General features: G+C 40.5%; 1 protein-coding gene across 1 annotated transcript in view; it reads right to left on the reverse strand.

Moving 5' to 3' along the window:
• Positions 1-26,369, reverse strand: part of dlgap1a (discs, large (Drosophila) homolog-associated protein 1a) — a 141,937-nt gene that overhangs the window by 91,978 nt on the left and 23,590 nt on the right. Inside the window, exons 2-3 of the mRNA XM_053438941.1 lie at positions 20,268-20,341; positions 4,356-5,872 (exon numbers count right to left, since the gene is read on the reverse strand). Of these exons, the coding sequence (XP_053294916.1) occupies positions 4,356-5,756 (1,401 nt within the window). The 5' untranslated portion in view covers positions 5,757-5,872; positions 20,268-20,341. The remainder of the gene's footprint in view (positions 1-4,355; positions 5,873-20,267; positions 20,342-26,369) is intronic.

The raw sequence follows: 26,369 nt of genomic DNA on the forward strand, positions 1-26,369 counted from the left end.
CGTATTCACGGGCCCTTCCGGGCCCCTTACGTGCTTAAGTATCCCTTCTTACGTGCTTACGTGCGTGCCAATTGTTCTAATAGACAAAGCTCCGTAAGCCTCACGCAGCCCGCAAGGCTGTGATTGGTCTGCTAACTACATCCTTTCCGGAGCCGCATTTCGGGTTTCATGCCCCATAATACCGACAGAAACCACGGAAGATTTAGAAGAACGAATATGGATCAAATAGAAGAACGTTTGGGAGAAGAGATCCGAAAGTATGTCCACTTGTATAACCCGTCACTGACTGGCGGATTTGTCCGCCAGAAAAAGGCTATGAGGAGCCGCAGTAGCGATGTAAATAAACAGACGATGAAGAAGAAAGAAGGCGTCTCTAAGGTCGTCTTCGACAAAACACGTTACTCTGCCTAGTCTTCTGGCGGGGAATTGCTTTGTAACATGTGCAACGCTTTGAGAAGCATGAATGACAACGAGTCCTTCGACACAGCTGCGTGAAAAGCCACAGACGCAGTTGCAGAAGCATGCGCCGGCCTTAAGTCAAATGAAAATCCTTAAATGATGAATCAAAATTGTCAATGAACTCAAAGTTAAATTGTGTTGAAGTACAAATATTTTATTACTATATATGAATATATATAGTGTGTAGTTAAACGCCTCCCCAGCACCCTGTCTAGCACTTCAAAGGACAGCACGGCAAAACACAACAAACCATCAGGACGGACATATTGAGGAGAGGTACAATAACTGATACAGAGGCAGGAAGGAAAGGCACTATTCAATTACAAATGAGGTCTACAAACAGGAAAGGATGTTGTTCTTCATGAGTTCATGTCATTGCCTAGCATTCAGAGAGTAAGGCTCCTACTGGTTCTGCACTTACTTCTCTCTTCAACTCAAAAGGACGACAGAGGAGGGAGAGGACAAGGAAGAGGCAGGCTCTCCAAACCAAGAGGAAGTAAAGGAGGTGGGTTGGTGGGTAGTGGGGGGTTGGGTTGAAAGGAAGCGTGGGTGTGAGATGGGTGAGTGGAGGAAAGGTAGGAGGGGAGGAGTGTTACAGAAGAGGAAGGGGGTTGCAGTGGGGTTATCTAGAGATAAAAGTAATAGACCGGTGAAAAAAAGCAATGTTCACTCTAAGGCTGTGGACACAATACAGCCTGACTCTGAGAACACACTGCACAGTTAATCGATGGACATTAGATTCTGATGGAGCACAAATTAGCTCTACTTGAAAGGCAAAGATGGTTAGAGATTTAGCTCATTTTACTATCATGACAGCTGTTAAAGCCAAATAATAAAGTGATTATTTGCTATTTACTGGTCTTTGGAGGAGGGGAGGCTTGTACTGTATATCATATAAAGTTATATTATAGCAAGTGATGTTAAAAATCTGAAAACCTGAACATTACTCCTTAATGAAAATATCAGACAAGCAGGATGAATCAATGCCATGGAATTACAATTTCATTTGTCAGGTATTTATTTCACTACAATGACCAACATTTTCACCTGGTTATTTGACTAATTTCTCAATTTGACTTCCAGAAAATGTACTCTATATTGTTCCATAATCCACAATGCCGATATATCACTTTCCTAATTTGCTAACTAAAGCAGTGGGTCTCTTCAGTCATGTCAGCTTTTTTATGAATAGATTTCAAACTAAATTCTGCCATCTAAAAATGAGAAGAATGCCAAACTAAGAAAGTGTCAAACAGCAACTTATTAGATGAATAAGATTAAAACTATTTTATGTTTTAATTTACCTTCTTAAAGGTTCAGTGTGTAGAATTTAGTGATGTCTAGTGGTGAAGTTACATATTGCAGCTTGTCATGGACATTTCAAAGACAAAATCATACAATTATCTCTCTGTAAGTTTAATTCAAATCTGCAGATGTGCCCAAGGTGCAAACCACGAAAAAGATAATACATAATGAGCAAAGAGCTCTGGAAAATCAACACTTTTATACCTGACAAGCTCCTCCTACGAGACCAATAAGGTTCTCCATCAGCTTCCTTGATGTCTAATCAGAGTGATCAGACATCTTGTCTCCATCTCTGTCCCAGGCGCCTTGTTTTCGTTTACAAGACAATGACCTTAGGGTCCATCATCTCAGACGCCTGGAGTGAAACATCTGTCTCAGAGATCCCTTGTCTATGCTTGCCAACACCTAAGACCCCCGTCCTGTTGTTTTAAAGACTCCTGCAGCCTCCTGCTTCAGACACTTGAGGGACCCCTGCAGTGAACCCTTTGCAGAGACACCCAAGGCTCCCAGGATGCAATACACATCTAAGTTCTTTGAGCAAACCCCTGTAAGCTTCAAGTTTACCCTTTGAAACACATTTGTTAATACATCCCTCTACATGCATGTCTGTTCTTTCATTAAACTTACCCAGATACAGAAATTCCTATTACAAGCTGAATACCCCTCATCTCACCCTCCCCTTCCGAACATGAAAGAGAACCTGTGGAAACCTTCAGTTGTCATAAAAACTCAAAAGGTGTTTAGTTTGTTAACTTTGGGCTGCTGTACAAAAAAAATAGATGGCCTCCTCAGTGATGACCTGCTCCTGATATAAATATAAAGTATTTAAATATAAAATGCCCATTCTAGGGTAAAGAAAACAACACTTTGAATAGTTTAGATGAAACCTACTATTGCGAACATCACTAGGATTATTTATATTCAATTTCTGCCCAGGGCTTCCCTAACACCTAAATCTTACACACTGTACCTTTAATAAACAGGTTGGTCAGATGGTATAATGGACCGTCATATGGCCTAATTTTAAGTATTTTGTTGGCTACAATGCACAGGGTGATTAAAAGCTAAAACATCATCTGCTATCAATGCTAGGTGCAGTTGATTGATAGTATGAACATTTGTTGTTTGCATTTGTTAAAGTCTACTATTAGATTATTTGTTTCTCATACTTTGTTCATGTACATTAGGATTAGCTTTTCATTAGTTATTTAAATAGTACATGTCAGAAATGTGTCAGGTGATGTCGCCATCGGTTACAGAATGCAACATCGCCAACTCCTGAGAGAGGAAGTAGTTGTGCATATGGCCCATAAACTTTTGTTAAAAAGTTTATTGTCATCCAACAATATGCCTATTACAGCTGAAACAATAAGCTGATTCATTGATTAGTTGATTAATGTAAAATATAATTTTCAACTATATGGATGGTTGATAAATGTTACAGTAACTTGAACAAATAATGGATGGCAGCTGCAGCCCTAATTATCAAAATCAATACATACTATCATTTTAGATCTATGTAAATTAATAATAATACATTATTTAACCAACTAAAAAATGCAAAACATTTTAAAGAAACCTTTCCAAAAATCAAGGATCCATTTTCTGTGGTGCTGATCACATAGACGGATTGATAGGATCGATTGATATCCTGCAGATAGTAAAATTTGAATCTAAAGTTGATGAATGTGGTCAAGATTGCATCATGGTGATAGGCCAACTCTAGTGTGTCCCCAGCCTTAGCCGATGATATCCAGTCATGTTTGCAGTAATGTGAATGTTCAGTTGTCATTCCACCCAAACACTTAGCAATGTAGGGACTGAGGAAGAAATCACTCTTGGCTTTGTCTCAGAACAGCCAAGCAAACTGAAATGCCATTCACTAACACCTGGTATGGTTGTCATGTAAAGTTCTATTTACTAAAAAACACAAAATCAGGGACACACCTGTCCTAAGCACTCATGACTGTTGTCCAACCCCTGCAGATCTTTTTAATTAGAAAGCTACCTGTAAAACTATCATGTAAAACACAATGTCCCTCAAAAGACAAAAGCTATAAGCTTTTTGTTATCATGGAGCCATGAGAAGCCTCAGACTAATCAGGTCAAACTGCAGGATCCACACAGCCCATGTAGCTTGTCTTTTACTTGAAGGTTTAATAGAAAGACAGCATATTAGGTGAGATTGATTTTAGTCTTTAACATATCTTTTTTTTTTTCTAAATAAGGAGGTATGGATTTTTACTAGATATGAAATACTAAATTGTTAAAGAACACTGGATGTTCAGCTGCAAAGAAAAGACAGAGATGTCTTGTATCATCAAATACACCTTTTTTTACTCTGCTCACTGACTTGAGGAAATGTCAAGACACCTTCAGAACGGTGTCTTAGCAGGCTGAACACAGTGATAGCTAATGCCCTGAGAGAGTAGTGTTTGGAAGGATGAAATCCTGAAGTTTCACAGGACTGGACACCAGTGTGTTGGAGGAAAAATAAGTGAGGAAAATAAATCGTGAGGGAAAGGGGATCAACAGAGGGTAGAACGGTGAATCGATTGGTTTTGAATGGGAGTCGGGGAGGAATTATTTACCTGTAAGAAATGGCAAGAGTGCTCCTGCTGCTGACTGCCCTTAGATTTGACTAGAGCTCTATCTAGGTTTAGGTTACCGGATCCTGCGCTGGCTCGTAGGTGGTTGTAGCTGTTGCTGTTGGTGTAAACCTCTCTGGCCCTGCTCACCGTTAGGCTCGATGACCATGCCCCTTTCTTCGCCAGGGGCCCATCCACAAGACTCAGTGGCAGCAAGGGGCCACTTCCTCCACCGATACGGCCACTGCTGCTACCACTAACAGGCACACATGCTGATGGGGCTGCATACTTCACATCATTGTTGCTCCGGGAGGCTTTGAGTGCAGGATGGTGGTGTGTGTGGCCATGGGGTGCATGGGTGTGTGTATGTTCATTGAGTGTGCCGTAAGGGTCCATCATGAAGTACTGCTGGGACTGTGAGGAAGAGAGACTCGGGATGGGCGTCTGGGGGAACATGTCGGGGTGGTTGCTGGGGTAGCGGCCCATTGTCATAGCGATGGGTGAGGGAGAAATGGAGGGTGAGGGTGAGGGTGGTGGTTGGTGGTGGCGAGGGTGGTAAAGACACAGCTCCCGTTCCAGGTTGTCATCTGAGCTCCAATATCCAGAGCCCGGAGCAGATGCTGAGCCGTGGAGCTGCTGGTGGTGGTGGTGGTGGATACGATGCTTGGGCTCGGCTGAACGACAGCGTTCGCGGCTCTTGCTGCGCTTCCGGTGGCGCACTCCCACTGATGGAGTTTCACCCTCTGGGCAGGCCCTTGAACCACCACCACCACCTCCTCCAACACCACCACCGCCACCATTAATGCTCCCATTATTGGCCCCTTTTGATGACTGTGTGTGGTGTGGGCCCTCCAATGAATGTGACTTGGTGAAGAGTTTCTGGACTGAGTGGACAAGGTGACGAATTCTCCCAGGGCTGTCATTGTTGTTGTTGTTGGCCGACATCCCCCCAATGTGGGGCTGCATTCCTCGTTTGTACTGCAGTGTATGGTAGCCTTCTCTTGAAAATGATAGCTGATGATCAAATTGGTCTGCAAAGTGTGCTGGAACCCGGTTGGGCATTTTACCTCCATAGCCTCCTCCAGCTCCTCCTCCTCCCCCTCCTCCTCCTATATATGGTACCATGGCCATACACTCATCCTTTACCTCGGGATGGTGAGATGAGGAGGTTGAGTGGCACCTCCTTGGGAAGGTTCCATATGGGACGAAGTTGTTGCTGTCAGAGGGGTACGAGGTACGCTGAGAATTGTAGAAAGGAAGATCAGCTGGATGCGGCATGGGGATGGGCACAGGCATGTCCATTTGACTGATCAAATATGGCTTGCGATCAACATGGTAACCCACATATGATGGTTCATAGGAGACCACATGATGGTGACTCCGACTACTAGTTAAGCCCTTCATGACAGGGGGAAGGATGGGAGGATGGAAAGAGGAAAGATATAGATGAGAGATGCCAGACAAGCCCGGGATCAACCAAGGTCTGCAGAAGACTGTCCCTGAGAGGAGAGCTGAAGACTCTGGAAGACAGCAAGAGAGAGGAGCAACATGACAGAATTAATGAAATTCAACAAGTCAAACATAGACAAACAAGTCATACCATGGGAATGAAATAGATTCCAGTGTATCCTGACATTAAAGTGTGTTGGATAGAGCTTTAGGCAGAAAAATATGGCATGTAAAGTTCAGAGTTTAATCCCAAACATGATAAAACTGGACAAAACTATATTTTAGTTTCATGATGAAAATTAGCAAGAAGGTTAACATACCTATTTCAAAGACTGATCAGTTCAGATTTTTCACAACAAACACTTTACATATTTTGTGTTTTCTTGATTCATGCTTGCAGATTATCCTCTGTATAACTCAAGGTACTAGAGTTTATCGCGAATACATTGTCATGAATCATGTTGTCAGTCCATCACACTTAACAAATTCACACTCACATTCAATTTAACTGGCAATGTAGTGTCTCCTGTTTACCTAGCCTTTGTGTCTTTGGGCTGGAGAAAGAGACCAGAACACCCAGATATAACACACACAGACACATGGAAAGCATGAAACTCTAAACAGATTCAAACACACAGCCTACCCCTCAGACACCTTCTTTATGCCATATGATGTTACTAAAGCTGCTTTCAGTTATGCACTCTGTATAATCAACTGACATTCTCTGGTTGGGCTGTGTATGAGAATGCAAATGTCAGAGGGAGAGGCTCCAAACTTTCTCCAGGCCCCACGAAAAAGAGTGTCCAAATGAGCCCATGTGAGTAACAACATTAAATTCATTTACGTTTGGACATGGTTTTTGTGCAAACCACAGGCCTCCTTTTGGTCAAAGCTTTAAACAAGCACGCCGCATGTTCTGGAGTGAACTCAGTGTCCCAGGGTGCTGCATGTCCCGTGGTCTGGAAAACGTCACACAAAGGTGTCAAGAGCCAAAATGCCCATCTCCTATTGGTCACTCTGGCACATGACCTGTGGGTCCCCGGGCCAATATAAAGGGACTTCTCCCCCAAAATCTCTCTCTTTATCCACCCACGAGGACAGCACGCGGCCAGCCGCTTCTCCTGCATCGCTGAGGAGAGGGCCTGGCTGCTTCAGCACATCTTCTCTTCCCACCAACAACCGGAGGTCAGAGGTGCAGCTCTCCAACTCATCTTCTCAAGGAAAACTCCTCGCCCTTCAAGCTCTCCAACTTCCTATCAGCGACTCAATGTCCTGCAGGTAAGGACTTCTAACCAGCATCTGAGCACACGGCTCCACAGTAACGCTAAAGCAGAGAACTCTACAACCACAAAGCCAGGAGACGTTACAGAACTGCTAACAGAACAGCAACCTCTTTTCCTTTTCCCTCGGACTGGTAACATAATCTGGACTTAATAATTATACTACGCTAAGCAAGACTGTTTATTCGATTCTGTGTGTGTTTATAACGTTGATATGTGTTTCTGATATTGTGTTTATAAGTTATTTGAAAGTTAAGTGATAGATACGCTCTTCACAGGCTTTCTCTTTGACTCTCATTATCTGATTAACATACACACAGACACGCATACCATTCCACCTAGTTAAACCTTCCCCCGCCACCAATCATAAACGACTTCAGAAGAAGGGGGAAATTTCTAAGTGAACTAGATCTTAATGAGACTGATCTTAATAAATAAATTGTCTATCTTTTCCCTTCTTTGAAGGGTGGTGGTCCGAGACAACTTTAACCAATTAAAGTTATGATTTCATATTAATATTTTAAATATTGATGTTTTATATTTTATTTTGATAACCAAATTTATTGAGTGCCTAAGGGCAGGTAACACTTTTTAAGCACTATATAAAATTGTTGAAAACAAATCTCAACAGTTAAAAATAGGTAATTTGCTAAAAGTTAGTCTTAAGAAGAGATTTGAAAGAAGATGTTGAGTTTGCCTGCCTAAGATATTATTGTGTGTAGCTTGACCTCTACTTGACGAGTGATCTATGACCACTTATATAACTGTTCTACGACCAGTTAGCTTAACCACTGAATGTCAAAACTTGTGTTGATCAAACTTGGCTGTAGTCACAAACCAAACACCAAAAGGGCGCACACACAATTGGCTCGCCAATGAGAAAGTCCCTCACATACACACTAATGAGCAGTTATGGGAAATATGGCTTTGAATGTTTCTCTTACTGAAGCCTGAATAAAGTGCATAATATAATATAACACCTTTACGCAAAGATAATTGGATAAGGTATCCAGACTAGAGGAGAGACGCTTAATTTAACTAGTGCTAGGGCCAGGGGTTGTAATTATGAGGACTTCTTGGTAGCACTCTTTAACTGGCATCCAATCCTAAATGTCAGCAAGGCAGGATAAAGTGTGAGCAACATCAATGGTGCCAAGACATACAGTCATCTGCGTAACAACAGAAGGAATCGAGGTGGGGCTTTTTTAACCTTAGAATTGTGGTAGATTTCTATATATATATATACAGTACCAGTCAAAGGGTTGGATACTGTTGGGATTTTAAATTTTGGCTGAACTCTTAACAATAAAGCAGGAGCAGTTTGAGCCAGATAATGGCCTTCACACAAATTATTTATAAATAACCTTCGCTGCGTAGTGTTAATAATGAATCTTTTACTTGTTCTCATTTCTAACTTTTTATATGAAAAGCATAACTCCCTTGGATTAATTTGACATTGCATAGAGTTCAAGCAGCTGATAGGTTCTGGAGGAAAGACGGAGTGACATTATTTTGTTTCGTTGTTTTGGTTTCGAGGATCTTAATGTTTACACCAACAGAACATACAGCCGATATAACAGGAAAACAATATTCTTTACTCCAATGAAAACACCACTGACCTACAATGTGTCAGCTGTGTAAAGGCTGGTCAAGAACTGAACATTTTGCTTTGCAACTATCAGAGGAGGAGCGTGACTGGGAGGGGCTCCTTGTCACTTCCTGGATTCCAGTGCCAAGAGGCATGGGACTATGCATGTGCACTATCGAGGAGGAACGAAGGAAGACTTCCCCTTGTAACTGACCAATCCTGTTCTACCTACTGTTATAAAATATTACAGACGCCGGCTGTTTGAGGCGTTTTGATGTGACTCGAGACTTCCCAGGGCTGCTAGAGTGCCGGGGTAGTGTGTTGGATGCCCATTGTTTTGCTTTTCATACCTTTTCATTGCTTCTAAATAAATACTTGATTGAACCAAACCGAGATCGACTCTTCTCATATTTAGGATAAACGAACACGCAACGACAATACACCTTCTCATTCAATGGTTTTCTTTATTTTTATTTCTTTATGTCAATTAACTATGACGAATCGATTAAACGTGAAAAAATATTTTTAATTACGATATTTAATCACGATTAATCGAATTTTTTTTTAATATTCAACCACGATTAATCATATTTCTGTCATAGTTAACTCAAAATTAATTATATTTAAAAAAAAAAATTGAAACAGTGCAATATATTTCAACATTTGCCTGTCAAGCTCATCCAAGATAGTATGTTGGAATGGAGAGAGTGGCACCACTGTACAGTTTTCTAAGAGAAGTCTTTCTACTGGAACCAAAACACTGTGCCTCACATAAAGCATATCAGTTATGTCATCGCGTATCAAAGTCCCAAATATATGTCCTCCATATATACTGGCAGATTCAGCACCATATTCACATGTCCATGGCAAACTAAGCTGTTGACTCTGCTGAAAGTCCCTCATAATTTGAACTTCAATTGTCTTATGGTTTTTATTAAACTTTCTCAGTATTCCATTAAAACACTCAACACTTTTATCCAAAGCAACTTACAATAAGGGAGGTTAAGATTAAAGAAGAGACGCGCTTGGCTGTTTAAAATACATTCTCCAGGTTTACTTTATCTGATCCATTTCATCATTGTGTTTTCATAGCCTGAGCCAACACAATGAGGCAGTCACTGCACATTAGGCCGAGACTCTAGCTGCAAGTCCGGATTTGCAGTGCAGAAAATGACGCCATTGTATGTAAGTAACTGTTTAGGAATTTTGTTTTTTTGCTGTGGATCTTTCAACGGTGATGTAGCGAGGCTATTTCCGTCTATTAATAGCAACTCATGTTACTCATGTTGCTTTCCAGCTGTTTGTACTATCACGTTCTAAGACCCACTATGAGCCGGTATGAAGGAGCTTCCAGTACATCCAACCGGACCTTGCAGCTCTTGCAGCAGCATTGAGAAGTTCAGGAGTCGACTGAGAAGAAAGAGGGTAAGGTTAGATTCATTAGATCATTTTTCAGTTACATGTATAGGTGTATGTTGTCATGGAACTGGGCTAATTGTACTGATTGTGTTTACAGCTGATTGAAGCGGGACAGATGACATGGATCCATCCTTCCACAGCCAGGAGCTCACCGACCTGTGTGCGACACTTCAAATAAGACTAGAAGCTACGCTGGATCTCACAGCTAAACATCACAGACGTCTACACACTGGGGCAGATTCGGACAGAGGCCCACAGAGAACTTATGACACAAAGACGGCAAAGAAACATTTCAAGCTTTACCTGATTAGTTTTTCACTGGCTAGGCTAGTTGTGTTTGTACAATATTTGTGCTGTATGTAAATAAAGCTTTGACTCAACATATACCTTATTCATGTTATTTCCCTGTACAATATGTTAAACATATAACATTAAGCATCACATGAATGAATTTATAATCTTCATTAACTGCATTGCTTTTGGTAAAGGCTCACTAATAAATAATAATATATATTGATATATAAATTATTGGTAACAACTATATATTAATTACTATTATTAATATGGTGTGGGAGGGTTTTACCCACGTGTGTATTATAATGACCCAGGGTGACCAATAGCAGCAGATCTACCAGCCAATCACAAGTGACTTTTCGTTTCAAAGGTCTGTGGTTTCATTCAATTGTGAATCGTAAGAAGTTCTCACCAGCTAATTAGATCGCACCTTCGCTCAGCGACTCCCCGGCGGCACTCCCCCAAAGCAACGAACAAGTGCTCAGCACCTCTGGGAACACATCAAGACTGTTGGAAAACCATTACAGGTTAAGCTGGTTGAAAGAATGCCAAGAGTGTGCAAAGCTGTCATCGAAGAAAAGGTGACTACTTTGAAGAATCTTAAATATAAAACATATTCTGTTTTTTTGAGCATTTTTTGGTTTACCACACAAAGAAATATAAATAAAGAAAAACCATTGAATGAGAAGGTGTGTCCACACTTTTGACTGGTGCTGTATATAGTTATTCCAGGGGTTAGAGCAGCCGTCCACTTCACCAGAAGATGAGAAGGTTTGCAGGTCTATCAACTTGCGATGAATTATGCCTAATGTCAGTAAAGATACTAAACCCAAAATTGCCTCGCCTCATAGAGAATGCTGCACATAGATGCACTGTATGAATTTGTGTGTGAATGGGTGAATGGAAAATTTTACTTTAAAGTGCTTTGATAGTCCTCAGGATTAGAAAAGTACGGTGGCCCTGAGAGCTCAACGAACAGCAACTCGGCTCCAGAGCCGCCGGTGGCAGACCCCTGTGTGGAACCGAATTTGTATGGTGTATTGGACGTTTTTGTGTCTGCTGTGGCAGCAGTGTCCATCACTTTTAGCTGTCCTCTGGAAACACTTCCGTTGTCGTTTCTTCTCTATTTGCAGCGCGCTTCACTATTTGCAGCGCGTTTGTCTATCTGCAGCGCGTTTGTCTATTTGCTGCGTGTTTCTGTAATGTGTTGTGTTGTGAACTTGATGAAGATGTTTTCTTATTTTGCTTGTGTTTTGTCAAATTGCACTTGTTTTCTTAACTTGCGTGTGTTTTCTGAAGTTGCTGTTCGTTGAGCTCTCAGGGCCACCGTAGAAAAGAGCTATATAAATACAGACCATTTATCCGGAATGTATGTATTAGCACCTCAGAGATACTGCTAGAAAACCTTGGTGTGGAGGTTTCCTCCCTTTTTAACCACTTATTGCCTGAATTTATTTAAAATTATATGGAAAAAATATTATTTGTGTTTTTTGCTGTCATGTAGATGCTAAATTATGTGGCAATTGTTAATGTCAATATAGAACATACAATAGATACAAATTTAGGTATGAGGCAAATTAGCGACAGGCATAATTAGGCATAATTCATCGCAATTTTCACTGTCACTGAGACAGCTGTCATAACTTTCGACAGGTGGAACCCTGGTTTGAAGTCCACCGGCTCACTTCCCGTAGAAAGTTGATGCGTCCATTTAGTTCTGCCAAACATTAAAGGGCAGAATTTGCATTTATATCCCACCACTATATTTTTATTCTGTTTTGCACATAATTCAATGTTGCACACTAACTCTGCACATACAGTTGTACATAGTCTGTATTTCTGCATAGTTATATTTATTTAATTTGATAGGGACAATACACAGCTCCTTAGCAGTATCAGCCTTAGCTATAATCTATTTTTATCTGTAGTTCCTGGGTATTATACATTATTATATATATTATATATATCCAATGAACTAAACGTCAGATTTACAATCATATAAGGATACTTATTAGAGATGTCACGAGAACCGATACCTACGATACCTTTCGATACTAAAATAACAAATCAAAGACGATGCCCACTTTTTTGAAGCATCGTAAGCACCGTGAGCACCGATGCCAGCTGTTAGCATCAGTGCTGCGCCGCTTCTGGAGCTGCGGCGCTGATCTCTGAGCAGCTGAGACCAGAGAAACTCTGTGTTTTCACTGTTTCCACTGATAAGAAGCTGCCGGTCAGTCAGCGAGCGGCTGCTTCACGTGAACGAGCTCTGATCTCACTGTGTGAGTCTCTGAGCATGTGAGAGGGGCGGGGGGTGGAGCCCCGGGGCCTGTGTGTGTCCGCTATCTGGGAGCGCTCGCAAACACACACTACTTGTTACACATTCCCCAGCTCCTGGTATTTCATTATGGCCTGATACGATGATGATTTAAAAAATGAACGTGAACCTGACTTTCACTCACGTTCAACATATGAATGGCTGCACTGTTATATCCACTGTTTTGTTTTGCATTGTTGTTGTTTTTGCACAGTACCTTTTGAAAAGATGCCTAGAAGTCTGGAATGTGTCTGGGGACACTAGTTGTTGCACTTTGAGCATTAATTGCACTTTATTATGTTGTGCTAGGCTCTATTGCACATGTTTTGTATGTCTTATGACATTTTTCTATTTTTCAGTTTAAGTTCATGTTTCAAATTCAAGAAGATGGTATCTTAGAAAATCCTTTTTTTTACCGTGGTATCGAAATTTTACTGGTATTGATGTCATGAATTGATAGCATGAATTTTGGGTATCCTGACACCCCTAATACGTATACTTATATACTTCAAAACATTTATATGCACAGGATTTCAATTTATACGATATTGCACATAATACGATTTTATACATTTGCAGCCCTTGGTGGCTGATATCGCAAATACGCGACAAACCGAAATCTGCTAATCACATCATAAATTTCCATCACATGTAGTATATTCCGATATATATATTAGCTCTAGAAGCAACCAATAAGCTGGTATGTATTTGTTATCTTTGCACAACTACCTCAAATTTGGATAATTCCCCAAATTAAGCAGCCAAAATCCATACAGTCTGCCGAGCCGCAATTCTGGGTACATCCACCGGATGTATTTTCCACTCCACCACTAGATGGCGTCAGAGTGCATCCAATACCTTCCTTGGTATGTGTAATATTTGCATCAACAGGCATTAGTGGGATACAAACCCCACTTCCGCGGCCTTAAGACCAGAAACAGTTTGATGCAAATGCGCGACAATCGTCTTAGCACTGGAGCACAAACGAAATCTGAGTTACTGTCTTGCAGGAATCTGTTTGGTGGGGGTGCCAAGGGTTACAACTTTCTTCTTCGCAGTGAAAAATGTACAACCATAATTCACAAGATTTCCCGATGAACCAAATGGCAACTATCTCTTGTTTGGTCAAAAAAATGTCCAATGTCTCTTTAAATTGATTGTGTTTGACTATAGGAAAGCACACTATCACAACAGTGTAGATCTAGATGACAGCACTGAAACAGAACTGGTTAGAGTCATAAACAGCATCCTTATGCGCACAGAAAAAGGTGAACAGTCCATCCTGATCCTGCTTGACCTAACCGCAATTGTTTACATTGGACATTCCATCCTGCTTGATTGCCTTCATAAGTTGGCTGGTATCTCAGACTTTGCTTTAAGCAGTCCTACCTCTCAAACAGATACTTTCAACACTCTATCCTCTAAAGCTCCTTTACTATGCAGTGTTCAACACGATGAGATAAAGAACGTGATGTCTTGCAATTTCCTTCAGCTGAACCCAGAGAAAATTGAGGTCCTCCAAATTGGCCCTAATAAGTTCACCACAGTCAGACCTTTGTTTTCCAACATCAAAACCCTCAGTCAGAAAAACCTTGATTTAATATTTAATATAAATATTAATACACAAAACCTCAAACCTGACCACTGTATGATCAAACCTTCACAGACGTGATTTTTTTTAACTTAGAAACCTGTCCAAAATCAAACCTGTGCTTATCTTGAAGTCCTAATCCATATAGATTACTGTAACGCCCTTTTCTCCTGTCTTAATCAGGTATCTCTCTCCCACCTTCAATCATTCAAAATGCAGCAGCTGGATAACTTGCCAACACCAGCCATAGATCCCATTTTATTCCAGTTCTCACATCCCTTCACTGGCTCCCATTAAATTCAGAATTGACCTCAAAACATTGCTTATATTTTATACAAGGCACTACATCATTATTCCTCCTCATATATATTAGATCTCCTAGAGCCATACTCAACCTCCAGACCCCTCAGATCAACCAACCAATGTCTTTTAACTGTTCCCTGCTCCCTCTGCAAAGGCAGAGGAGACTGTGCCTTCAGCTCCATCCTTATGGAACAGTAAATAATCAGATCAGCTAAATCTTTTGATTCCTTAAAAAAACTTCTGAAAACGAATTCCTATTGCCTAGCCTTTGTGTAATGAAATTATGTCTTTTAATTATACACTGCTCCTTTTGTTTATATTGTTGATATTCATCTAAAAGATTGCTGGCTTATTTGTGTTGCAGTGCACTCAGAAGTTGAAAAGAAGTGGGAAAAAATAATCACATTTGGATGAGATGAATTGTTGCAGTTTATGTCCTGCCAGATTTAGAAGCTTTAAAGAGACCATTTGGGAAACATTTTGTGTAAATTTTTCTGAAAGCGTAAGATGCATGGGCCATGCATGCCAGATGATGCCTATTCCCCTTCCCCGGAATCCCTTTGCTTTATCACCCGCAGATCCAGGGCCTCTGTGGCCGCACCATGGATTGCGGTTTGTGGATCGCACACCGGGGGTCGCGGTGGTGGATCCAGTGTGGCGGATTCTGTGTCATGTGGGCTGATCGTGGTGCTGGTGGCGGACCCTGTGTCGCGTTGGCATTGGGTACGGGCGGTGGACCAGGACCGCGTTGGTGGCTCGTGGTGGACGGTGACTGAGGTCTGGAGTGGCGTCTGGTCTGGATGGTGGATCGTGGTCCTACTGGTTGCTGACCATGGACTGTGATTGCAGCGGGACTGCTTGGCATGTCATGTTGGGGTTGTCCTTCGGGATGTTCACCCTCATCAATGCTGCTAAAAACTTTAATCTGGATGATGTTTTCCTACACGTGGCATCTATTGCACTTCTGTCCGTCCTGGGAGAGGGATCCTTCACATGTGGCTCTCTCTGAGGTTTCTACGTATTTTTACCCTGTTAAAAGGGTTTTTAGTAGTTTTTCCTTACTCTTGTTGAGGGTTAAGGACAGAGGATGTCACACCCTGTTAAAGCCCTATGAGACGTATTGTAATTTGTGAATATGGGCTATACAAATAAAATTTGATTGATTGATTGATTGATGAAAACCAAAAACAATGCATGGAGGTACTAAGCAGAGGATACACTACTGTTCATGAAATAATATCAGCACATAAGTTCACACTAAACAAAACAAATAGTGATTTAGACAATTAAAGTTAAATAAATAATTAAATCCAGACTAATTAAACAAAACAGATCTTGTTATCAGACTGTTTCAAAAGTGCTGCAGTTGTAATACTAAACTTTGAACATAGTCAGTGGACCTGTTTTCCCTGCTCCAAGAGACTCCAGCTCTGTACTTAACACAGAATGATAGCTCATATGACTCTTTGATATTTTATTCCAAATCAGGAGTACAAATTACTTTAGTTCTTCAGTAATTCAGTACTGTAGTTCAGTGATTTGATTTAAAGAAAAAAGCTAGATGTAGTGTGCAGTGTTGCCCATAGAAACCCATGTTAAATTTGTAACACATTTTGCAGCTTTGGCAGGTGGTAAGTTGGAGAAGGATAGTGTCATGTGAAAATAATGCAACAAAATGAGCTGCAGAAAGAAGAAAACCAAAACCCTTAATATGAAATAGTCCAGTGTCTACTGGTGTCACCAAAATTTGCTTGTTATACTCGCTTTTGTTTCCTGACTGAATGGAGAGCAAGAGCACATTATTCTCTGCACTGGAAATAAGCTAATTCTACATCTGACACTTAAATGCTAATCTCCAGGAGGTGACGTGAGAGAAGAATTTTACCATCTCCTGCTATATCTTTCAAAGAGCCATATGTGGCAGGCAGGCTGGGTGGATGCTGTGTGTGTAGGAGGAAGGAGAAATGAAAATAGGGCTGAGATCAAGTTATTTAGGGCTAAATGGAGGCTGGTGAACAAAAAGCCTTTGAGTCACCCTCTAAAGGTTGATAGCAGCAACGGAGGCAGACAGCATACTCTTTTACTGTGGTCCAATGGACATTTACTTCCTCATACAAGAGATTTACCTCAATATTAAATTCTATAAAAATTCATATTTTGTGTCTTTGTGTCAAGAGTGTTTTTATTGTGGATGTCCAGTATTATTTCAAGCAAGATAGCTACAATAACTATGTCAGAATTTTCTACATCAAAAATTAATTAAATAGCTAGATAAATAAGAGTTCAGTTATGATGTGACTTTCCAGTGGGGAAGGAAACATTTAACCAACACGTAGCATATGCTAACAAGCACTCTGCATGTGAACTCTAAAGAGTGTGTACTTGTACTTAAATGTTTGTGGAGCTTTTTGTGCATAGACCTTACGAAGTGACGACATTTTGGGAAAGTGAGAACATTTAGGCCACTCTTACCTTTTTCAAAAGGCTGAGGGTTGAGACTTGCTTCTTGGTTTTGAGTTAGGTTTAGGTCAGGTTGAAGCATTTAGTTTTGAGAGCTAAGGTTAAAGGGTAGGAGATGCATTGTGCAAAGGGACTATGGGAGTGTGTGTGTGTGTGTGTGCATGTGTGTGTGTGTATTTTTTTTTCTTTATCACTCTTTCTGTCTCTCCTTGCTTTTAAAAATAGAAAGGATGTGTCACCATAGCAACCACAGCTGTGTGTGATAGACGCTAGTGAAATAAAACAAAAAATATCATTCACTATAACAGATGTTCATGTATCATGTATAGTATCTACCATTCATGCATTAGCTATACGTCTTATCCTTCGAGGATTGGATCCAATCCCAGCTGACATTGGGTGAGAGGTGGAATATTTTCTGGACAGGTCACCAGTACATCACAGTGTCAACATACGGAGAAAAACAACCTTCACACTCACATTTACACCAAAAGGTTATTGAATCTGCTTTTGGACATGCACTGAACTCTTTCTGCAGACCTTCTCAGGCCAGTCCCCTACATAAAGTCAGCAGAAAGTCTGAAGGAGCCGATGTGAGACTACAGCAAGAGATCCTCTGCAGGATTCACTGGGAGTATGTTATGGGGCATGTTGATGACATTTGTATCACATGAAAAGATGCAAAAATGTACATTTTTTTATTATCTGGATGGAAAAGCGGTGCCATACACGTAGACGATACTGACAAAGACGCCAAGAGAGCAAATGGTGATAAGGGCCAATTTTGTCTATATGCTGTAAACAAAAATAGGTAATCTAAAAAGGAGAATTAATACATTACAGCCTGTGTTCCAAATCTATGCCACATAATAATTGTGATTTGATAATATATGCTGTACAAATAAAATTTGAGGGATTGATTGATTGATAGATAATGTGTAGTAGAGTACTGTAAGGCCGAATCCCATTTCACCCCTTAGCCCTAGCCCCTAGCCCTTCCCCTTTGTTTTGCGCGTTCCCCTGAAGGGTGTACTTGTTGGGATGGAGGAAGAGGGCCAAGAGTAAGGGCTGTTCTGCCCTCGAAACAGAATTTTTGCAGACCCACAAACTGAGGACTATGGTTATTTCCCAGCATGCCTTGCGAATCACCAGGAAGCTGGGAGAGAGAGACATAAATGTAGTATCTTCTTAAATTAATTAAGGATTTAAAAATTACGATAACAATTGTAATATTGTAGTTTAATATTGTTTCGATGTATTATTGTCATAATTTTCTAATAGTGCCTTTTTCTGCATGATATATCACATATTTTCACTTTATTTAATTTTGCATGTACTTGATTTAACCAGTGTAAAGCAGCGATGCTACTGAACCTAACTGCTCCTCTAATAACAAAGCATCAATGCAGGGTTGCTTACAGACCACTGCTAGTAGCCGGAAGCTGTGTGCTTTTGATTTGTATGTGAGATAATGCAGAGCATCCAAGCTTTTCAATTTCAAAATGTTATTACAATGACATCCCAGGCAAAACTTTTTGTCTCGTCTGTTTACATCGACAACTACTGATGACGTACCCCTGTGACTCCGTTTCCTCGAAAACAAAGGGTAGGGGTAAGGAGAAGGGGTGAAATGGGATTTGGCCTAAGTGTTAGTAAGAATGAAACATGTATGCACCCTTTTATTTGCACTAAGAAAGTGATGCAAAACATGCTGATAAATTTCAGTTAAACTTATACTTTGCCAAGCAAACTTTTATTCCAAGGGAAATAGATATGGTTTGAACATTTAACAATTTAATAAATGTATGTCTCTGGATGGGTCACACTACACGAAATACATTTTTGAAGAACTGCAGATTGTATTATTGGTGTATAACATTCTGAAGTAGCTGTGGCTCAGAGGGTGGTAGTCCACTAATCCTTAGGTAATTTGAAAAGTTCCCAGGAGGTACATATACCTTTTCTGAAGAGAATAAATATGATATTTTTGCATTTCATACAACATAGAGACCACTGAAACCTCACCGAAAGATCAGTTTGTGTTGGCTGATGTGTCAGACAATAAGCAATGCAAGCATGCAAGTTGTATTATCTGAATAAATTTAACATTTTGAATGTTTAACAGGATAGCAGATATAATAAATCATAACATGCTTACTATAGCACTATTGTAATAGAAGCACTAAAATCATTAGCACTATATATATTTAAATACAGTCTCTGCCTCCCCCCCATTCATTTATTTATCTTAATACATGTCACTTACTATGTGTATTTTTTCATCCCTTAGTCTCTCTTTCTCTCTCCCGTTGCAGCTAGCTCTGACTCAAGAGCTGCAAGATAACAACAATTATTAAAATAAATAATAATTTACTCAGACACTTCACCCAACCCTCCATCGGAATAGTGGTGAGTAGATAATGAGTGAAATAAACATTTTCAGTGGACTATCCCTTAACCTGCTTCTCCTTGTCTCGATCTATCTATCTCGGTACATGCTAGTAGTCTAAACAGAGCTGAAAACCTGCTCTCTTATATTCAGAAATGCAATGCTGTGTATGTGCCTGCTTAAGAAGCCCGCAATAGACAGAGACAGAGGGCAACAGCTCAGTTGTCGGATGTGTTGAGGAGGTGGGGACCAAAATGACCAGCTGACTGCAAAAGAACCGTGAGTCATATCTTTAGCGCCTATCTTCTTTATATCCCTAAGTGATAAGGCTGTTTTTGGACTTCATCAATTATAAGTCTGGCTTGACCTCACTGCAGACCCATGGCTTGAACCAACCCTCTAGCTGTCCATCTACTGTCAAGGATCTCAAACCGACTTTAGTCATACTGTGAAATATTTTTATAATAGAGGACTGAAGACAACCTATTAACTGCAGCAAGCAAGGTTTTGTTGGCTGGGTCTGATTAAAAATGTTATGTTAAAAATGAAAGCATAAAAACCCTATCAAGGCTTATAAGAGCTGCTAATAGTAAAGATAACTGTACTACTCCAAGCTGCTAAGTACCTCTTCTGGTACCGACTGCTGGAGAACTCACAAGGTTGATTTATCTTTCTATCTGATTTCTAAACAAAAAGTGAAATGCAGGAAATTTTTAAGTGTATTTTGTACGAATTAACTAAAATCTTCGGGAAAGTAGCATAATTGAATTAAAAAGTAGTGAAGTACAAGATATTAATAGTGTGATTAAGTCCATATTTACTTACCTCCTTTAGATCCCCATTGCCAAAGAGTTGTCAATTGATTGACATCTCTGTGTAGCTGGCCTCACATCAGTCGCCTAGGACAAGACAATGAGCAAACATATGGTCACATACAAACAACAGATAAAGACAAAGACGCAAAGTTACAGAAGTTACATGAATGAAATATTAATCTTCATTACAACTGTCGTGTGATCTAAAGTCCTCTGTCTGATCAATGTCACCTAAGTGTAAAGCATGCTGCACATTTTAACCCTGGCTTATCTCTACTGTGTTGCCTGCAAGGGTTTTGTGTCACTTCCACAAACCTCAACAATCACTTTGGTTTTTTTTGTTGTGATTGAAAATTATAACTTAAACAGCTATACATTGTTATGTGTGAATGAAACATTATGTTTGCAGATACTGAATAAACTTTACTAATGTTCACTGCATATCTCAACAAGCCATATTCACATATTATCCAGTATTTAAACATACTCTTACAGAGCACTGTTATTGAGGATGACTGTACACCTACTCATTCATGTATTTATGCAAACGGCAGTGCTGTCTTGAATATCCTTTAGTTACAAGTCAGAATCTTCAGTTAATGTTCAGATCAGAATGGTGAATCCTCCTTTAAGGGGACATATTATGCCCATTTTACCACAATTGATATGGTTCCTTGGGGTCTTAATAAAATATCTGTAAAATGTTTTGGTCAAAATACCACAAGGAAAATTTAAAACAGCACCCTTTTTACCCTGACCTGACCTATTTTGAGTGCACTGCCCCCCCCCCCCCCCCCCCCCCTCTCACCGCCCCTCCCCCCTGTCACTCACACACACATCCAGTTTCACGTCTGATATCTCCCCTTAGCATATTTAAGGTTGTTAAAATCATTTTAAGTCACTGTCCTACACATATATTTCTTATATCCGTTTGTTGAGTTTCTTCATTGAAGCTACAATTCTCAAACTACTACACCTTCTGATAAAGATGTACATTATTTAAATACATGCATTAGATATGTGTGTATACAGTATAGAATTGTATGTGTATATTTATTCATACAGGGCATATATACTGAGCATGCGCGCACACACACACACACAGACAAAGGGGTCGTGGGGGGCTACAGCTTTGGAGGCTAACACTGCTGCAACTTTTGCAGCGAAATGCACTTAAAACCCCGGGTATGAGTCTATTTTAAAGAGAGCGACGGAGGCGGCAACGAGTTGCTGGTGACCGGCACCGGTTCGTGCAGCTCGGGGTGCGTGGAGCCACAAAACTTATAAGGTGCAGCACTCTCCCCCCCTCCTCCTCCTCCGCTTCGCCGCCCGGGCATCACAGGAGAGTCTTTCCGCTGAGCGAGCGCCCAAGCACGGTTACAATGCAGCCGGAGACCGGGGGGGGGGTCCTGGAACACGCTACGGTTTTCCACTTTAAAAACTACCATTACAACACATGTTGTAATAGTTAAAATCCTGACAGCTAGATTGACAACGACTAATATCGGACTAGTAACAGTATCATGGGGATTGGTCAATTAAGCACATTTATGATTGTTATGATTCATGTGATCTCTAGCTTACCTGCACATTGTTTCTCTGTTCAATTGGCAGGGACAGGGATATTGTTTTTCTCTGCGTATTCAAATGCCAGTTCACAGCACTTAACTGGAGCATGGCCATAGAACTGGTCAGCTAGTTGTTTCAAGTGTTTTGCAAGCTCCTCCTCCATCTCATCTGTGAATAATCTCTTTACCTCAGCTACTGCACCCCAGGCTACTGATTTTGTTTTTCCTTTCTCTTTTTTCTTTATGAATCTTTTGAGGGTTGTCTTATCAATATTTCTATCCCTTCCAATTTTTCTTAAGGACTTCTTTCATTGCATGACCTCAGTGGCTGCACTCTCCATCTCTGCGAGGGGTGTTTGGCCCCAGGTTGTCTTCCTGGTGTAGTTTCTTGGCATGATGGCTTTTCTACAATGTTTATGACATTAAAAATAAAACATATATAATGTAATATAACACTAGAATATGTTTAAGACTAAACTTAACTTGTGCTTCATGGTGGGGTAAAGTGGGACAGTGACAGCATTTGTCCCACTTTACCCCGAAGCCACAATTTTAGAAAAAATCTCCTATCAATTCAGGCTAATCTTCAGCTAGCATCAGTCACATGGTTTTATATGTTGGAAGTTCATCAACATGTATGCTATAATTTGTTCTACCTGAATAAATTTGTTTTGACACAACCGTTGATTAAGTTCAGAGCAAGAAAATTTACTTTTACATGCAAAAAACACATTTTTGTGAAAAAAACATACTTTCCACAGCACCTGCACCACCTTATCCTTCATTGCAAGGGGGGAATGGGAGGGGCTTGAAAACATAATAGACACATGACCACAAATGTGTTCCGTTGCCTAGATACAGGGGGTGTTTCACATCACCCGGTGTCCCACATTACCCCGCTCTCCCCTACATGCTGCTTCTACCGGGGCAAAACACACACACACACAGAAGCTAGCGTTAGCTCGCTGCTGCTACCTGTAAACAAACACCGACACGTCCCCGGAAAAAACACCAACACGTCCACCAGAAGCGAGCCGCTGACATGGAGCCAGCAGCCAGCGGACATCACCCAGCGAGCCCGAGCTGAGGAGGGGGCTGTGGCTCTAACTTATCCCGACTGCAGGCTCTGTTTCCAAAAATAAAAAAACATCCACTTCCAACTTAGTAAATTGGCTGAGTTCAAAGGAGAATTGCCAGACTGGTTGGAGCTATGGTAGAGCAATTTTAACTCAAATAATCACCCTTTACAACTGAAGTGAGCCCCAAAGCATCTCAGAATAAAAATGTTAACCTTAAAGTGGATGATCTACAACAGAAAAAGACCACATCATGTTTCCTATCATTGTATTAGGGACGAACAAGTGTGCGTGACACCTCCGTGCTGACCGTGTTCTCTCTCTTATGGCAAAGAAGAAAAAGAAACATTGGACTTTTATCTCAAGTGTATCAAACAGTGACGGCTTGTCAGTACGGCGTGCCGCTCTCCTCCAACATCCTGAGACAAAAAAGCCTGTAAAAAAGACAAAGATGTTGTGACTTCAAGTGGAACTGCTTCTTTACAACAACACCCCAACAAGAAAGAAAGAGGACAAATGAGCTTGGTCCGGATCGACCCCATTTACAGATTTAGCAGCAATTGATTGTTATGACAAACAGAGTTGGCTGACCATATATGAGGTAAGAAATGTATTTTTATTGCTTCCCCTGTTTGCTGTTTCAAAGTGTTGGCACGGAAATACATTGAATGATGGGTGCGAGACATAACACATCTCTTTGAAAAATGCTAACGGCATGAAAGTTTAGGTTAGTTATAGATAGTGTGGTGCATATTAAGCGTGTGCTGGTCATACTCATGTTAAACCAGCCTGGAGCTGACGATTACCCTAATGTTGTTGCTGCCACAGTGGATGTTGAGGACATCAGGTGCTGCTCATCCTCACAGAGAGTAGGAAAAGAGGGAAGGAAAACCTTTCCACTACAATCCCGCACTGACAAACCAACAAACACAAATGTGCAAAACACCACTCTATAGGCACCATCATCACAGCAATCCAAACTGTGAAGTAGGAGAAGAAAAAATAAATGTTTGATAAATGCTTAATGTAATGAAAAAAAGTTCATGCTTATGCTGAAATCACTGTTATGTCACATCGGTAAAATAACATGGAAAGAAGGAGCAACACATCAGATTATAGATGGACAATCTTCAAATAATTTTATGACCTTTTGACACAGAGTATGTTACATCAGCTATGTAAAGTCAAGCAGCTCACAGATGACCTCAGAAAGTGATGATGTACTGAAATAAATATAAATATTAGCACTATTTACAAAAGCAGTGTGGAGATTAAAATCATAACTAAACCGTCAACCAAGGTGACTTGCTTCAAATTGTTCATCAGAAATGTATTAAATAAACTTTACACTAAAACATAAAACTTACACATACTGTAAATTACCACAATGATAAATAAAAATAATGTCTTAAAGCATTCAAGCATATGTAGTGTGGTTATGACAACAGATTTTTGTTGTATACTTTCAGTTTAACTTACTTCTAGGTACTTCCGCAATACCATCCCGGGGAAACAGGCCTGCAGAAGCCGATTAGCAACACTGGGTATCATCTAGCCTAGCTCCTTAGCCGCAGCTAACCAGGTATCATCGAGCACTGTGGGCGTGGCTAAGCAGTCAGTTTTCACTCTGCCCACCTCAGTTTGAATCGTACCACACGCCTTTGACCATTTTAGGATTAACCAGGAACTAAGAGAAATTAGGCCCCGGCAAAATGGCGATAAAAGAATTGCTCTTCGCTTTGGATCCTGTAAATCAGCTAAAGAAATAATCAGCAGAAAATTTAAATAGTAGTCCTGGACAATACAGTTCAAATTAGCTATTTCACTCTGTTGAAGAGAAATTAATGTTAGGATATAAAGTTATTAAGATTAAGATACATTTATTTATTCCAAACACATGCACAGACATGCACAAGCACACTCATGCAAATTTAGGGAAATTTAACCTCTGCTTTTAACCCATCTGGTGCAGGACACACAGAGCAGTGAGCAACCATGTACGGCGCCCAGGGAGCAGATGTTGGGGGAGTAAGGTGCCTTGCTCAGGGGCACTAGACAGGGTAGGGAGAATCCTCTTTGATTTTTGGACATATCAATCCAGGTTCGTCTTTTTGTTTTTTCTCCGTGGAGTCGAACCAGAGACGAACCAGAGACCTTTTCTGCCACTAGTCCACCACCTAACTATATTAGTAAAAGACATAAGCATAATAGCAATCCACTTTCAATACCCTATGCATACTTTTCACGGTGACAAATATATATGCTGCCTATTAGAACATTACAGCTGTTTCCACGATTGTGTTACGTTAAAAAATTTGTGAAAAAATCATCAGGGTTCATACACATTTTGACCAATGGATTTCCATGACTTTTCAATAACTTTAAACCAAATTTCCATGACCGAACATTTTGTGAAATCTCGATGTATACGCGGAAAAGTGACGAAATGTAGTATTTAAACTAACAATTAGAATTCCAAGGCATACAGTATACCTTAAATGACACAAACCCAAGTATGCCTGCTTATATTTTGAGCATATTTCTTTAAAAGCATATGAATTGTTTAAAACTCAGCGTAAATGAGTAAAAGGATGGGCATTTGATTAAATTGTCTTAATCGATCGTCGGGAGAATTAACGATCGATTTTCGATTAATCATTAATATTTTTATATTAGAATTCACTATTTATAGGCTATATTAAAATGAAGTGAAAATAGAAAAAACACAGCGTGTTTCCTCATTGAGATCTTTATTACAAGATGAACAACTCTTGTGGAAGTTAAACGGGATCAGTTCAATGGTTACACATGAAAATATGCGCTGCTGTACTCTTAAGCCCCGCTGAGAGCAGCTAGCCGCTGAGAGCTAGCTGGATTTGACGGTTCTCGACCTCCCAGTCCGGTTGTTGTCACGCCCTCGCTCCTGGAACCCCTCACCCAGACCCAGGTCTGTCCGGGTTCCCTTTCCCGTGGACTGACGGTCCGTGTGCGGACATGAAGCCGAGCGAGCAGCGGAGGCTGGCTTCAGGCTGCTTCCTCCAGCTGCTAACATCCTAGCTGTGCTGTGTTCAAGTCAACGCGGACATTCCGACCTCCTGCCACATAGCGAACATGCAATAGTTTCCAGGCCTGGAAAAACACATTAAAATTCCATGACTTTTCCAGGTTTTCCATGACCATACGAACCCTGTTCATACTGTGCAATGAGATTTATGCCGGTGCACAGGACTAGTTCAAAATGTTGTGCTTTTACTAAGAAAGGTCTCATGTTTCATTTGTTCGACTGCTGTGTCTAAAAGCTTAAGAAAAAACACCGCTATATTTTTCAAAAGCAAAGCATGGCTTTAATATTTAAATCAATCAATCAATCAAATTTTCATTTGTATAGCCCATATTCACAAATTACAATTCGTCTCATAGGGCTTTAACAGGGTGTGACATCCTCTTTCCTTAACCCTCAGCAAGAGT

Source organism: Pleuronectes platessa, chromosome 13, assembly GCF_947347685.1.
Source record: "Pleuronectes platessa chromosome 13, fPlePla1.1, whole genome shotgun sequence".
NCBI classification, from domain to species: domain Eukaryota; kingdom Metazoa; phylum Chordata; class Actinopteri; order Pleuronectiformes; family Pleuronectidae; genus Pleuronectes; species Pleuronectes platessa.